This window comes from Cornus florida, unplaced genomic scaffold (assembly GCF_030987335.1).
Source record: "Cornus florida cultivar Cherokee Brave unplaced genomic scaffold, ASM3098733v1 CherokeeBrave_3.0.0_Hap2_Chr04, whole genome shotgun sequence".
Lineage (NCBI taxonomy): Eukaryota > Viridiplantae > Streptophyta > Magnoliopsida > Cornales > Cornaceae > Cornus > Cornus florida.
In genome coordinates, this window is record NW_026775574.1 from 19,571,911 (window position 1) to 19,585,763 (window position 13,853).

A 13,853-nucleotide genomic window follows, 5' to 3' on the forward strand; every position below is an offset into this window, starting at 1 on the left:
AATAATAATATATATATGAATATATATATATATATATATATATACAGTGAACTCCAACCATGGTAATTGAGTTTATTTCATGACATTTACAAGACAAGCTTAATCTTATTTTAAAATTTATCAAGGTTGTGTTTGACAGATATGAAATTGGTAGAATTAGAAAAAAGTAACTCATTATATTAAATTAAAAGTTTCTTCAATTTCACTAATTTTAATTTTAAAGCTGCAATTCATATTGCTGGCCTAAATTTATTGAACTTGATTCATATTTGGTTGAATTAATTATTGAACATCTTGGAACTACATTAATGCATACAGTCCAAATTTGAATAAGAAATTTTGCTTAATAATTGAGTTTTTAAATCTTTTTAAAATTTTTGTATCCAAATTTAGTTTTATTTTTGTTATACGATGAGAGTTTCAGACCTTTTAAAATATTTATAATTCATTATTAGTGAAGGGGTATAAAATTTCACTGGGCCAACTTTAGCCCAGTCTGCCAGTTAAGGAAGGGGCCCAGCGGCCCCCCAGCTCACTTCCTCTCTTTCAAGGCCAGTGTTAACTGAGAGTGAGGCCCAAGGGGAGGTCCAGCCTGTTTAGAAGGAATAAAGTCCACATTATCATGAGGTTTAAAAATGATAAATGGATTTTTAGGATAAGGATAAGTTTCTATAAATAGAAGAAGAAAATGAATGTAAATGAATTTTAGTAAAGTGTAACAAATTTATTTACACGTTGAATTAGAAACATGTAAACGTAAATGAATTTACTTACAAGTTCAATTAGAGACATGTAAACGTAATCATGTACCAGCATCCGAGGATTCAAACACCGACGGACAACTATTTGAGGCGACCTAAATCAAATTTACTTGGACCATTCAAGATTCAATGATGCTTTAAATAATTGATAAACAGATAACTTGAGGTTAAGTACACTCCCAATCTGTCACTTGAAAGACCAATGGTGATGCTCTCAATTTTGGGTTCATCCCATGAAGCGCGAAATAACAAAGCTAGTTGCAGATGGACTCTACAGAGAAGCTCTCTGCTTGTACTCTCAACACCACTCTCTCTCTCTACCTCCCAACAAATTCACCTTCCCTTCTCTCCTCAAGGCCTGTGGCAAGCTCAAAGCACCGGTTCAGGGCCAAATGGTACACACCCATATCATCAAAACTGGTTTTGGCATAGACATCTACACCTCCACAGCTATCACGGACATGTACCTGAAACTTCATCGCTTTGAAGATGCCCTCAAGGTGTTCACTGAAATTCCTGAACCAAACTTGGCTTCCCTCAATGTTGCGATTTCCGGGTTCTTGCAAAATGGGTATTTCAATGAAGCCTTGAGGGTCTTCACACTAGTTCGTGATTTAGGACCCAGTACAGTTTCTATAGCTAGTGTCTTGTCTGCGTGTGAAAGTGTCAAACATGGCGATCAATTACATTGTTTGGCTGTTAAATTAGGAGTTGAGACTGAAGTTTATGTTGGGACGTCACTTGTGAGCATGTATTGTAGCTGTGCGGAGTTGGTTTCTGCAGCAAAGGTGTTTCAAATGGTTTCTGATAGGAATGTGGTGAGCTATAATGCATATATTTCAGGGTTGTTGCGAAATGGGGTTCCTCGGGTGGTGTTGGATGTGTTCAAGGACATGAGGGGATTTTCAGGTGAAGTTCCCAATTCAGTGACTTTCATTTCTGTTATCTCTGCATGTTCGGAGCTTCATTATCTTCGTTTTGGCAGGCAGGTTCATGGACTTGTTGCTAAATATAATATGGGTTTTGATATTATGGTAGGAACTGCATTAGTCGATATGTATTCCAAGTGTGGTTGTTGGCAATGGGCCTATGACATTTTCAATGAACTAAATGGCAGCAGGAATTTGATAACATGGAATTCAATGATCGTGGGAATGATGTCGAATGGACAAAGCAACAATGCCATTGAGCTCTTCGTGCAGTTAGAATCTGAAGGACTAGAACCAGATTCCGCGACATGGAATTCAATGATTAGTGGGTTTTCCCAACTAGGGAGAGATGTTGAAGCTATCATATTCTTCAAAAGGATGCAGTCAGCTGGTGTAATGCCAAGTATGAAATCTATCACTAGTCTTCTACCAGCTTGCTCGGCTCTGTATGCTCTACGGTGTGGAAAAGAGATTCATGGACACACTATTAGAACTGATATCTGTAGGGATGAATTCATCTCTACTGCACTCATTGACATGTACATGAAGTGTGGGCAATCATCTTGGGCACGCAAAGTTTTTGATCAATTCGAGACAAAGACCAGTGATCCAGCAATCTGGAATGCATTGCTTTCTGGGTATGGAAGAAATGGAGAATATGAAACTGCTTTTAAAATATTTGATCAGATGGTGGAAGAGAAGGTACAACCAAATTCAGCAACTTTCAATATCATTTTATCAGTGTGCAGTCACACCGGTCAGGTTGAAAAGGGATGGCAAGTCTTTAGGATGATGAACAGAGATTATTGCTTAAGCCCAACTCATCAGCATTTTAATTGCATGGTTGACCTCTTGGGTAGGTCTGGCCGTCTCAACGAAGCTTGGGAACTATTACAAAAAATACCCGAGCCTTCTGCTTCTGTTTTTGCTTCTTTACTTGGTGCTTGTAGGTGTCATTCAGATTCCAAACTGGGAGAAGAAGTGGCTGAAAAGCTTTTAGAGTTAGAACCCAAGAACCCAACTCCGTATGTGATATTGTCCAACATTTATGCTGCACAGGGGAGGTGGAAGGATTTGGAAATGGTTAGAGAGACGATGAATGATAGGAAATTGAAGAAGCACCCTGGCTTAAGTTTGATAGGAGTAACATAAAGGAACCGCATTTGCATAAGACATGGTGAAAAAAACCTTCCTCGACTGTCCTCTTGTCCTGAGCTAGAATTGGCTTCATCTCTGATGGCTCATGAAGTTTTACTGATTTTGATAACTGACGTTTCACTGATTCTACATTTATTGCACTGCAAATACAAACTAGTCATCAAAATGGTGAGGAGGCTCAGAAGCCAACTACTACTTCGTCCTCAAATCGTGTGAATGGACTTGGACGCAAGACTGTGGCTCGTGTACTGGTGTGCCAACCTTCAACTATCGTGGGTTCTGAAGCAACGGTGTTCATGAAGTCCATCACTAAATGTAATTTTTTTAAGGAAGAAGGAAATGGTCTCAAATGAGTGAGCAATTTTATGCTGTGAATACTTCTCCAGGAACAAATTGTATTTAACGATTGTTTGGAAATGAAAACCTAACTTTGATGATTTTATATAACTGTGGTCATGAGAGTGTTTTGCGTTTGTTGATATTATTGTTCTTTGAGATATAAGATCGCAAAGATCAGAGCAATTTATAATTGAAAGGATGAAAGCCGAAGAAACACAAAATGACGGAAATTGTGCAACTGTACAGGTCCGAAGAGTTTATAGAATGTGACTGGCATAAGCTTGTGAGTTTATAGAGTTCTATTTAGTGATGCTATGCCTAATGAGAAGTCCTAGACTTAGAAGTTTAGCATCAAAACAATAGCGCACGCAAAGCCTAACTAGATTGGATCTAAATTCTAACAATCTCATCTTCATTTGGTTCCTAATAAGACTAGTACAATTTAAGTCACATAATTCTTCTCAACAATTTCACCGTCAAGTTCGAAGTGCTCCCGCTTCGCATGCGCTCTGATTTCCATTTTCACCCTATGTGACTTATATTTTGTCGTATTTATGCTCCAGCACTTGAATTTGCCCTTGCACCCACGGTTGAACTTATGCACTGTTTTGTCACTAACTATTAGTCAATTGAGAGATTTCTATCTTCAAATACAGTGATTGAAGTATTTATACTAGACACGATCATCACCTGAATAAGAAATTCAAGGGCTATATAAGTTATACTTGAGTACTCTGTTATTAAAGTAGTGAATTAGATATTCTGATCAACTTTACTTCGAATTTAGTTATTCTTCCACATCGTTAGTACGAAGGGAGAATAAAATGTTAATATAATAATTTTTGAAATAAAAAGTTGAAGAAAAAAAATTAAATAAAAATTATTATTATTTTTTATTTTAAGAAGTCTCTAGAATTAACAAATCAAATATTTTAATTTTGAAAATTCTAAAATATAATATTGAAACAGAAAGTTAAAAAATATAAAAAATTATGTATTTGTATTTTTTATCCTTGTACATTGGAGAAGTTATTAAAAACTCTACTCAATGAACATTGACCATATAAGCAATTCTGTCCACTCCAAAATGCGTAAGTTGTTTTAATTTTTTTAGCTTACAGTTAAACTTTTATTTAATTTTTCTTTTTTCTATGAGTGTTTTATTTATTTATTTTATTACACTAGAGTGGCGCCCGCTTGTCGCATTCGTATCCACACACCACACGAAAAAGGATTAGAATCCTGGAGCATCTCTATCTTCTCTGCATCCCTTGCATCACTCACCATTCTCTTTCTCAATTCATATAAAATGTCGTCACTTTTTTCCTCCTTCAGGGTCTTGGTCCCTCAGAGGAGGCACAATGGAAATGTCCGTTTCTTGATTTTCGTTCACTCCAAAAGAAAAATTACCTTCCCTCCATCCCAAATCTCTTCTTCCTTGAACGATGATTCAGTTTCACCGCCTCCCAATTCAAACCAGGCATTCTCTCTATCTCCTTCTCTCTCTGTTTGTGTATATATATACACACACACATTTAGTTTATCTACTGAGTTGGTATTTTGTGCACGAAGTTGGATAGTATTTGGAAATTTTTATGAAATTCATCTACATTTGTGTGTTATTTCCCATCAAAATGATTTTCACTAAATTGTTATTAACAACCGTTTTATGTCTTTCATTGACAGTCCGGTTATGATCCTTCAGAGGACCTCTTTGGCCTTACAGCCGATTTACAGCCAAGGTTTTATCTCTTTCTCTCTCTCGTGCTCTATCTTTGTGTATGTATGTTTATATGTTTGCATCTATTTACGTGCATATATGTTTGGGATTTGAAGAATTGGGATTTGAAAGAAATAAAATATGGTTCTTTGTGTCATGTACTCTAACTATGCGGCGCATTGTTTCTAGATTCATTACAATTTACACGCATTTATATTGGTGGCAATATTATTGTAAACTTACATTTATAGCCTAGAAAGCTCAATTGAGATGATTTTCTGATTGCTATTTCAATTTTAAAGTTGAGATTAGTTTTGGGTGTTGTAGATTAGTTATTAGTAGTTGTTTGACATAGACAGGCTTATAAACAAGTGATTAATAATAGGTGACTGTCGAATAAGTGATTATTGGTGAGCTGGAGAGAACTATTTGGCATGAGAGTTCGAAAATGTTACTGTGGTCACCACTCACTATTGATTATTTGACTCATTAGCGGACTAGTTGTTTAAAAAAGAAACACAGTGCAATATCTTAAAAGGAAGCACTTGATCATATGTAATTGCAGAAACTATGAAAATTGACACATAATGAAATATTGCTGCAGGTCACCAGTGGTCATAGTGCATGTTGCTCATATCGTTGATTGTTTTTGTTGCAAATGCAGCTATATGGCAATTCAATTGTTGATTGCACTCATTGGTGTAGAAAGATAGGAGGAGAGAGCATCAATTGTGAGAGAAATGGGAGGGGATCTCTTATGTGCCTTGTAGAGGGAAATGCGTGGTATAGTGACTCTAGTCTAGCTGTAAAGAGGGCGTAATTGGAACCTTAAAAGGATTGAATAAAGTTCCTGTTGATTATAAGATCAGTGGCACTTTCTGAGCTACTTCGCCCAAAATGTGTTTTTTTGACTTATTTTAAGCTGCTTATCAACACCGTAACGGTCTGAAAACAACTTATCATAAGCAAGTTCAAAAGTTGCAGTTCATAAGCTGTAACAAACAAGGCTCAACTACTCTTGTTATGTACCAAGTGATGCTGGATTAGATGACACAGTGGATCAATTGTATTTTATTGGTTTTCCTATTTGCAATGATGGTGTGACATTTCCATTGTCATTTTAATTCAGGAATATTATTTCTGGTGCACCCAAGCCAAGATCCTGGTTTGGTCCTAACGGCCAGTACATCAGAGAGTTACCTTGCCCAAGTTGCAGGGGAAGGGGTTATACTCCATGTACAGAATGTGGAATAGAGAGATCTAGATTAGATTGTACAGAGTGTAATGGAAAGGTAAATAATCTTGCTCATCTCCTATCTCAAATTCCACATAGATAATAAATTGACGAGTATCTTACATACCTTCCATTTGATTGCTATTTATCATATAATGGATGGAGATACTTTCCCTGGTCAATCTTTGTAGTACTAATAGATTTATCCTCTTGTTCATGTTTTCTATTTCCTTAATCGTCAACTTTAACAGGGTATAAGGACTTGTCATCAGTGCTTTGGAGATTGTGTTATATGGGAAGAGGCAATTGATGAACAGCCTTGGGAGAAAGCCCGCTCGAGGTACATAACTATTTCACATAATGCTTTTATTTAAATATACCATTTTTATTTTTTATTTATTTATTTATTTATTTTTTTGTGTTTTATCTTTTTATCTTTTTGGTTCAATGTATGGCTGACCCCTATAACTGAGAAACACTCAAACGAGAATACAACACTGCTGATACATAGTTGCAAAGAAGCTTGCCAATAGCCAGAGGAGGGCCAAGAAAAAACTTTGAGGCTAATTACCCTCCATATGATGTTTTTATCACCTGGCATCAAAGCCTAAAATTATAATTATTAATCCTATACTTCTTATCACTTGTAGACTGGAAGATAAATCATGTAACAGTAAACGAAAGAAAGAAAGGAAAAAAAAGAAAAAAAAAAAAAAGAAAAGAAAAAAAGAAAAATTATAAAGACATAACTTCTCTAGTCTGCACAAGGGTAACACATTTATTTATTTATTCTCTTTTGGGTTGGCAGGATTTAATAATTTATGTAAAAATTAATATGTGGATCGGGATTGGAATTTCCCTGTCAGACAATTCACAGCAGAAAACATGGGTCATAGGAGAATTATGTGCATAATTGAGTTTTTTTTAATGCTCATAGCCATGGGAGATAGGAATGGTTGAGACTCGTATTTTCAGGTTATTCATCTTCATTAGTTTCCTTAATAATAGTATTCTTAAGAAACCCTTTATAGCTTATGCCACTCCTTTTTATTGAATATGTAGTTTTCTTTCCTTTTGGAACTTCTTACAATTTATAGAACTATGCAAGTTTTATAGAATTTCTCAGTGATTGTTTCTTTATGTTGTACGCTTCATTCATTTAATGGATGTGTGTGCTTTTTAATGTCTATCTGCTTTTTTATTCATTTAAATGAAATGAATATGCCTTTTCAGTTCTCCCTTTAAAGTAAAGGAAGATGATGAAGTAGACAACCTAGAAATAAATCTGGATGTGAAGCAAAAATCAAAGCGTGTATACCAATCTCCATCTCCTGAAGTTGGTTTAAAGATAAGCAGATCATTAAAAGTAAGTTTTTTGTATCAATATTGTTTGCATTTAACACTTGAATTTGTTCTGTTAGACAATATATTTTATACGTTCTTTATTTTCTACCTATACTGATGATTTTTATTTTTATTTTTTCATTAATACTTGTTATTTTAATATAGTCAGATGCTGAGGTACCAAATTGCAGTACAATTGCAATTTCAAATTAAGATATAAACCTTAGAGTTGTTAATATAGAGTTTGTCTTCGTTCAAAATATCCAGACTCTAATAACCCAAGCAATTAAGTATTTTATTATTATTTTTTCTCATATTTTTTTGGAGGAAAGCATTTCAAGTTTCTGTATGGATGATCTTTATGTTGTTCAGCAGTTCAGGTTTTACAGTTTGCAAATTCATATAGCTTGTGTTTTATAGATTTTCATAAATTTAGTACTTTTATTTTTTTTTTAATTAATTAATTATATTAACCCTATCATGAATTTTAATCTTTCTTGTTTAGTTGAATGATTGCAGAGCCTCAATGCCAGAACTGGACTCTTTAGTAAGAGAATGAAGATTATTCATCGCAATCCTATGCTTCATGCACAAAGAGTGGCTGCAATTAAGGTTCGAATTGTGAAGAACTTTTATTGTCTGAATTATGGGATTTTTAGTTTGATTCTATAAAAAAAAAAAAATAAGAATCTGGACTTGGTTCATATTAGATGATGGTTTATATAAGCAATTTTCATTTTTCAATTTATAAGGTTTTTGAATAATGAGAAGATGGTCAAACAAAAGCTTATCTTCTGCGAAGCTCTATTTTTATTGGTTTCTAGGAGGTATTGCTTTACTGTAGGCTGTAATGTGCATATTTACAATAATCTGTTTTCCTGATTATTTACTTTTCAAAAGTACGAGCACGTAACTCTTTTGTGTGGTGACTGAATGTATTAAGCATTACTAAATGAATGCATATGAAGCTCATATCATTTCTCAAAAGCTTGGTAGTTTGCATGTATATTTAAAATAGTCAGGAAGAAATGTTATCAATGCACAATAGTTTCATGCAACTCAACAGGAAGGTCAGATTTGAAGTATTATATTTTATGCAGAAAGCTAAAGGGACTGCTATTGCAAGGAAGCATGCTTCTGAAACTATGAAAGCTTTCTTTCGTGATCCAGAGAACCGTCGTAGGAGAAGCATTGCCATGAAAGGTCTGTTTACATACTATTATTATAGATGCAGCACTCAGTGACAGCTTTCTGTAGTATAGTTTCCTTTTACTTCATGGGAATATTTCTGCATGATGCAATATTTTATTGGTTCATTTGTTGCCTTGCTATGCTGCAAGTATTTTTAACCATGTCTTGCTCAGCCCCTTAAGTTTTCATGCCTGTTCTCTCTTGTTGGTGAATAATGTTCTTCTGTGCGCACATCGATGTTATATAATAAGATTTTTTTATTTATTATCATTTCTAAAGCTTCATTAATATAAAATACAAAAAATTGCTTGATTTAATTTGTGACAATGACCTTCTCGATGAGGCCGTATTAGACTGCTCTCCACATTTATTCAAAGATGAAAAACACTAGTAGTCTTCTTCTCTTCACATGAATTATCATACTTGGAATATTGTTCAAATGAACAAGTACTGTTGTCATTAGTGCAAGTTTAATATTTAGATAACTGGAATCTCTTTAGCCCCACAAATTTGAGTGCTACCAAGTTCTTAATTGAGGACTACAGATTTTTCAAATATCACTCAAATTCCTCTTTCCCATGCAGGAGTAAAATTTTATTGTAGAAATTGTGGACGTGAAGGGCATAGAAGGCACTACTGCCCAGAACTTCTGGATAACTTGATTGGCAGACGGTTCAGATGCCAGTTATGTGGGGAGAAGGGGCATAACAAAAGAACCTGTTGGAAGTCGAAAACAAATGAATCGAAAAACAATGTCCCAAGGCATCACTGTTGCAAGATATGTGGTCAAAGCGGTCATAATCGCAGGACATGTCCCCAGCTACAAGGCAAGAGTGTAAAATTAGATATTGTTGATAGATGGAAAGGTCTTGTTGCCTCTAAAAGTAGGACCTATTCCTGCCGGCTTTGCCATGAAAAAGGGCACAATATTAGGACATGTCCTAGTAGAAAGACGGAACACATTCAACGTTAGTGTTAAAACCTGATCATCTCCACTTACTTTGTTTCCTCCTTTAATTTTTCTTCCTCTTTTTTTCCCATGTCAAGTGGTTTGATAGTGGCTTTGACTGCAGAATGTATCCCAAAACATTAGGAAGCTAGAGGCATTTGGTGTCCCCTCTAGTCAAGAATTTGAGCCTCACAATGACCAGCCAATAAGCGTTTCCCTCTAGGCGCCTTCGTTCATAGTTCAATATTCTGATGCCCTAGGCGTAGACTGTTGAGGAACCACACCAATCCATCTTGAACTCGTTGGTTAAACACTACTGCTTTGATGATGCTGTAGGGGTAACGCGACACCAGGGTGATAAAAAGCTCAACAACTCTCATTCTTGTATTTTTTTTTTGTAAAAATTTAAATGAAAATGTTCATTTGACATTGATTGTTGAATGTGATTCAAAATTTTGATTCTATTAGTGGCTTGGAACTATGTTGGCATGTACTGTCTTGAAAGTAATTTGCATATTGATGATCTGAGTGGGCCTCAACAAACTTTGGTGGGTTCATGTCTATTCATCTTGATTCTTCTTCTAAAATTTGTAAACTTGAAACCCAGAATCTACCATCCTCAACCCTATACAGATTGGTTTAACATTTAAAATTTCGAGAACTGGTGTGTACTGTTAAGAAGCACCAAAATAGTGTAAGTGCAACTTCCGGATAATTTTTCTGAGGTTGGGTTCAAATTACTTACCATGTTTGTATAAAGGAACAAACACGATACACACTTTGCATCCTAAATCCTGATGCTGGTTCCATAGTGAGCCATACAGGGCTTCCTCCACGTAACTGCGTCTTCAGCTTCCACTACAGGACTTACCCATGGCATCCTACTGAAATTGTGGTTCAAGGAAGGCCTCTCAATGTCTAATCTTAGCATGAAGAACGAAGTGCATCTGCACTTCCACATCTGACCGTGGCAGATTTATGTTATACAATTCTTCAGTAATTAATTAGTGTGGCTTGTGCATTGTTCACATGAATGTGCTAATTGCGACTTTGAGTGCATCCACTTCTTGATGGTCTGCACTTTTCTGTCTTGCTTTAGAGTAGACCAGAAAAGCATACGCTTAGGTACTACCATGCTTTCATGGCAGTTGAGCAGTGTCCGTTCATCATCCCCCCTTCATTGCAGTGATCTGATCCTTCATGCCTCTGGTGTTGACCGGTGGAGATGGCGTACAAGTGTGGTTGGAGGGTTGGGGCTTTGGAAATTTGGAGGAACCTCAACTTCATGGCTCAGTCCCAGGCAGGGAAACTTGAACAAAAGCTCTGCTTGCGGTGCATTCTCTAAAGTTTGAGTAGTGTGCCTTTGGGATTCATTTGGAAGAAGTGTGTATTTAAAGATAATAATTTTTTAACTTGTTAGTTAAATACCATGATTCAAAAATGTTGTCCAAACAATGTCCTCTGCTAGTCTGGGAATGTTAAAAGTCTCTGCTTTTTTAGTGCTTTCATCTTATAATCCTTAGGCACTTCAAGATTCTCCAAGGTTTAGGACATACATATGAAGTCTTACCAAGGGCCACATTCTTTAAGATATTCATTAATAGCATGATGCACCATTGTTTGTTAGACTGAAAATTTCTGAAACAGATCAGTTTTATTTCAGACAATAAGTACAGATTATGCATAACCCAAAGTTAGTCACTTCTATGTCTTCTACTGCTAAACAAGAGACTGCCTCTCATCTGTTTCTGAGTACCGGTCATGACCCTCGGAAAGAGTTACAGTTAGTTAATGCATGGAAGAAGGCATGTTTAGGGCATCATTCCAGAGGGACTTATGCGCTGTTCGATTGTACAATGCAGACGCATTCTCCCCCTGTGACTCCAAGCCAGGCAACTTATCACCATTGGAAGAGCACACATATGGTGGTAAACTGCCAGTTCCGGCATAAAACATCCCTCCAAACTCATCATCAGTGCCAAGCCGAAATTTTTTCTTTGTGTCATTTTCCTCGGTTTCTTCGTCACTGACATTTGAGTTCTTCTCAACCAGTTCTCTGAACATAGAAGATCTAAGGAGAAGGCCAAGTGCAGTTGGAGAAGATGATGACTTGGGGCATGGGCATGGACAGGGAGTAAGGGGCATCGTCCTTTCAACAACTTCTTGTTTCGGAGGAATAGCAAAGTCTGCCATGGTGTAAGAACTAGAATACAAGGGATATTCAGGTTCCTCGCTTGGAATGCGGTTAGTAGAGGTATGAAGCTGAGACTCCATGTTTTGCTTTGGATCCTGAAAGCCAAGTGAATTGTCACCTGGTCTTAGCCATCTGATATATGTGCTTAGGTCAAAGTTTGTTACTGCATTCACCCCCCTGTACTCAATTGCTGCAATATCATAAGCTCTAGCAGCCTCTTCTTGAGTGCCTATAAGCAAAAGAACAAGTCCTTTATAAGATGCATGAACAAGCTGTTCGATATGAAGATTCTAAGAATCCTCAAGCAATTCTTCAATCTGACGCGCGTGTGGTGATACATACACTCATATATATTACAAGACGAAAAACATCAGAGGTTAAACTCACTGTACGTGCCAAGGTAGAGATATTTGTTTCCAAACACCCTCCCAATCCGCGCTTCCCATCTACCATTGTGATGGTGCCTGCAGGTCAAAAACCAGAAACAAAACCTCAGAGTGAGCGGTTTACTCTTTAGCAATGACCGAAAAATGGTAAGATAAATGTCGAAAACTTCTGATACCTTGCAACTCCTCTGTACTTGGATACTCCTCTTGAGAAACCACTGCTTCTCCTATAATAAACGAAGAGATAACCAATCTATGTTAGATTAAATCAAAGCTGGTACTAAGGGGTAGACTAGTGAGTGATCCTAATGTTCAAGTACCTTCTCAGTGAGGCCAAGTACTCCTCTTTTGTTATGTTCTGCATTATCTCAATCTCAGTCTCATAGTCAGATACCTATAGAAAGATAAATCAAAGAAATGTTGCATAATAAGAATAAATGAGTTTTTATCCATAATTTAACTCAACAAACACAGTAAAGTACCGGAATTAGAAAACATACCGGGAAATTTGTGAAAGTTGTCGGTCCCCAATACTTGATTGCAGCCAAATCATATGCTCTTGCTGCTGATTCTTCTTCATCATATGCTCCTGTTGAATTAGCAGTAGAAAAAGGTTAGTATATACCTTTAAAATTAGATTCTTGAAACCAATATTCGTTAAAATTAGGGCTTGAAGTACTCACCAAGATAAACTGTTATTGTGTCCGTTGCAAGATCAAATGACAGGACAACAAAGAAGCCATGAGTAATCAAGAAAAGTTCAATATGAAAGTAAAGCAGTGGTTACAAAACTAATGATTTTTGATGTCTACCTTGCTTTCCCTTCTTTCTCTGTGTTGCATTCCAGGACCCTTTGTCCCATAGATGAGCTTCATATCGCCCTGTCCATCGATGTCTGTGAAGGAAAACACATCTAATTTATTAGGTTCAACTTTTCAATCGAAAAGCAACGCGTAAAATCAGAAAATCTTCGCCATATCAGACCTGCTGACTCCTCGGAATCTTGAACTTCTCTTCACAGAAGTTGTAGTAGTGGTCTGATTCTGAGTCTGCTGCAACTGGTTTTGTTCTCCTGGATTCTCCGCGCAGCCAAGTGTAACTGCAGAAGGATCTCTGCGTCGTCTCTTGACACACTTGGTGGTCACAGGAACATCACCTTCCCCAACACACAAGCGACGCCTTCCTGGGCTTACTTCAGACTTCACAATGGCCATCTCCATCACTGTTGTTTTTCCTCAGTATGTAACAGCAAGAGACAATGGTTTTGAATATGCTTGGTTGTAATTAAGAGACTCAACCCAAGTATATTTATATATGTATGATTTCTTGTTTTTATTTTAATTTGTTTTTGTTGTAGAAAACTGCTACAGTTATACAAAGACAAAGCTGGTCGATGATTTCTGTATCATTTAAATTGTTTTTTTAGATCATGTATAGCCAGTTAAGGGTGAGGCTACAGTTCAAGCTCTATAATTTTATGTCATAAAATATATATATTTTTGTGCTCCACGTAGGAGATCTTTGCGGTTTGAATTGGAACAATTCATCGGTGTTATCAAGGTTCTATGTTTTGTTTTAAAATTTTCATTTCAAAGCATATTAGAACATATACTCATAGCCAATCCTAACACAATTTATCTATTTTGTC

At 36.3% G+C, this 13,853-nt stretch overlaps 3 protein-coding genes across 4 annotated transcripts; 2 read left to right on the forward strand and 1 right to left on the reverse strand.

The window, feature by feature from the left end:
* Positions 1-723: 723 nt before the first annotated feature.
* On the forward strand, positions 724-3,285 carry LOC132302922 (pentatricopeptide repeat-containing protein At2g02750). Its single transcript, XM_059799927.1, has one exon. The coding sequence runs from the start codon at positions 995-997 to the stop codon at positions 2,840-2,842; it is 1,848 nt and encodes a 615-aa protein (XP_059655910.1). The 5' UTR covers positions 724-994; the 3' UTR covers positions 2,843-3,285.
* A 1,118-nt stretch (positions 3,286-4,403) lies between these two features.
* On the forward strand, positions 4,404-13,613 carry LOC132302923 (uncharacterized). 2 transcript variants are annotated; one of them, XM_059799928.1, is made up of 9 exons: positions 4,407-4,667; positions 4,874-4,929; positions 6,037-6,199; positions 6,393-6,481; positions 7,375-7,507; positions 8,005-8,097; positions 8,586-8,688; positions 9,261-9,644; positions 9,750-10,089. In XM_059799928.1, the coding sequence occupies exons 1-9, from the start codon at positions 4,497-4,499 to the stop codon at positions 9,767-9,769; spliced, it is 1,212 nt and encodes a 403-aa protein (XP_059655911.1). In that variant the 5' UTR covers positions 4,407-4,496; the 3' UTR covers positions 9,770-10,089. The 2 variants fall into 2 exon arrangements, with proteins under 2 accessions (XP_059655912.1, XP_059655911.1); XM_059799929.1 differs by lacking the exons at positions 9,261-9,644; positions 9,750-10,089 and adding an exon at positions 13,053-13,613 and having other exon boundaries at positions 4,404-4,667.
* Positions 11,414-12,948, reverse strand: LOC132304568 (AP2-like ethylene-responsive transcription factor AIL5). The gene is made up of 6 exons (XM_059802326.1): positions 12,930-12,948; positions 12,706-12,791; positions 12,526-12,599; positions 12,382-12,432; positions 12,207-12,283; positions 11,414-12,048 (listed from the first exon to the last, which is right to left on the reverse strand). Exons 1-6 carry the CDS (start codon positions 12,946-12,948, stop codon positions 11,414-11,416), a joined length of 942 nt encoding a protein of 313 aa, XP_059658309.1.
* Positions 13,614-13,853: the final 240 nt, after the last annotated feature.

Coding starts and splice junctions, on each gene's coding strand:
- LOC132302922 (XM_059799927.1), top strand. CDS start 995: ATGAAGCGCGAAATAACAAAGCTAGTTGCAGATGGACTCTACAGAGAA.
- LOC132302923 (XM_059799928.1), top strand. CDS start 4,497: ATGTCGTCACTTTTTTCCTCCTTCAGGGTCTTGGTCCCTCAGAGGAGG. Junction 4,668..4,873: donor CGCCTCCCAATTCAAACCAG/GCATTCTCTCTA, acceptor TTTCATTGACAG/TCCGGTTATGATCCTTCAGA. Junction 6,482..7,374: donor TGGGAGAAAGCCCGCTCGAG/GTACATAACTAT, acceptor ATGCCTTTTCAG/TTCTCCCTTTAAAGTAAAGG.
- LOC132304568 (XM_059802326.1), bottom strand. Junction 12,600..12,705: donor CAACTTTCACAAATTTCCCG/GTATGTTTTCTA, acceptor ATCTTTCTATAG/GTATCTGACTATGAGACTGA. Junction 12,049..12,206: donor TCTCTACCTTGGCACGTACA/GTGAGTTTAACC, acceptor TTTTGCTTATAG/GCACTCAAGAAGAGGCTGCT.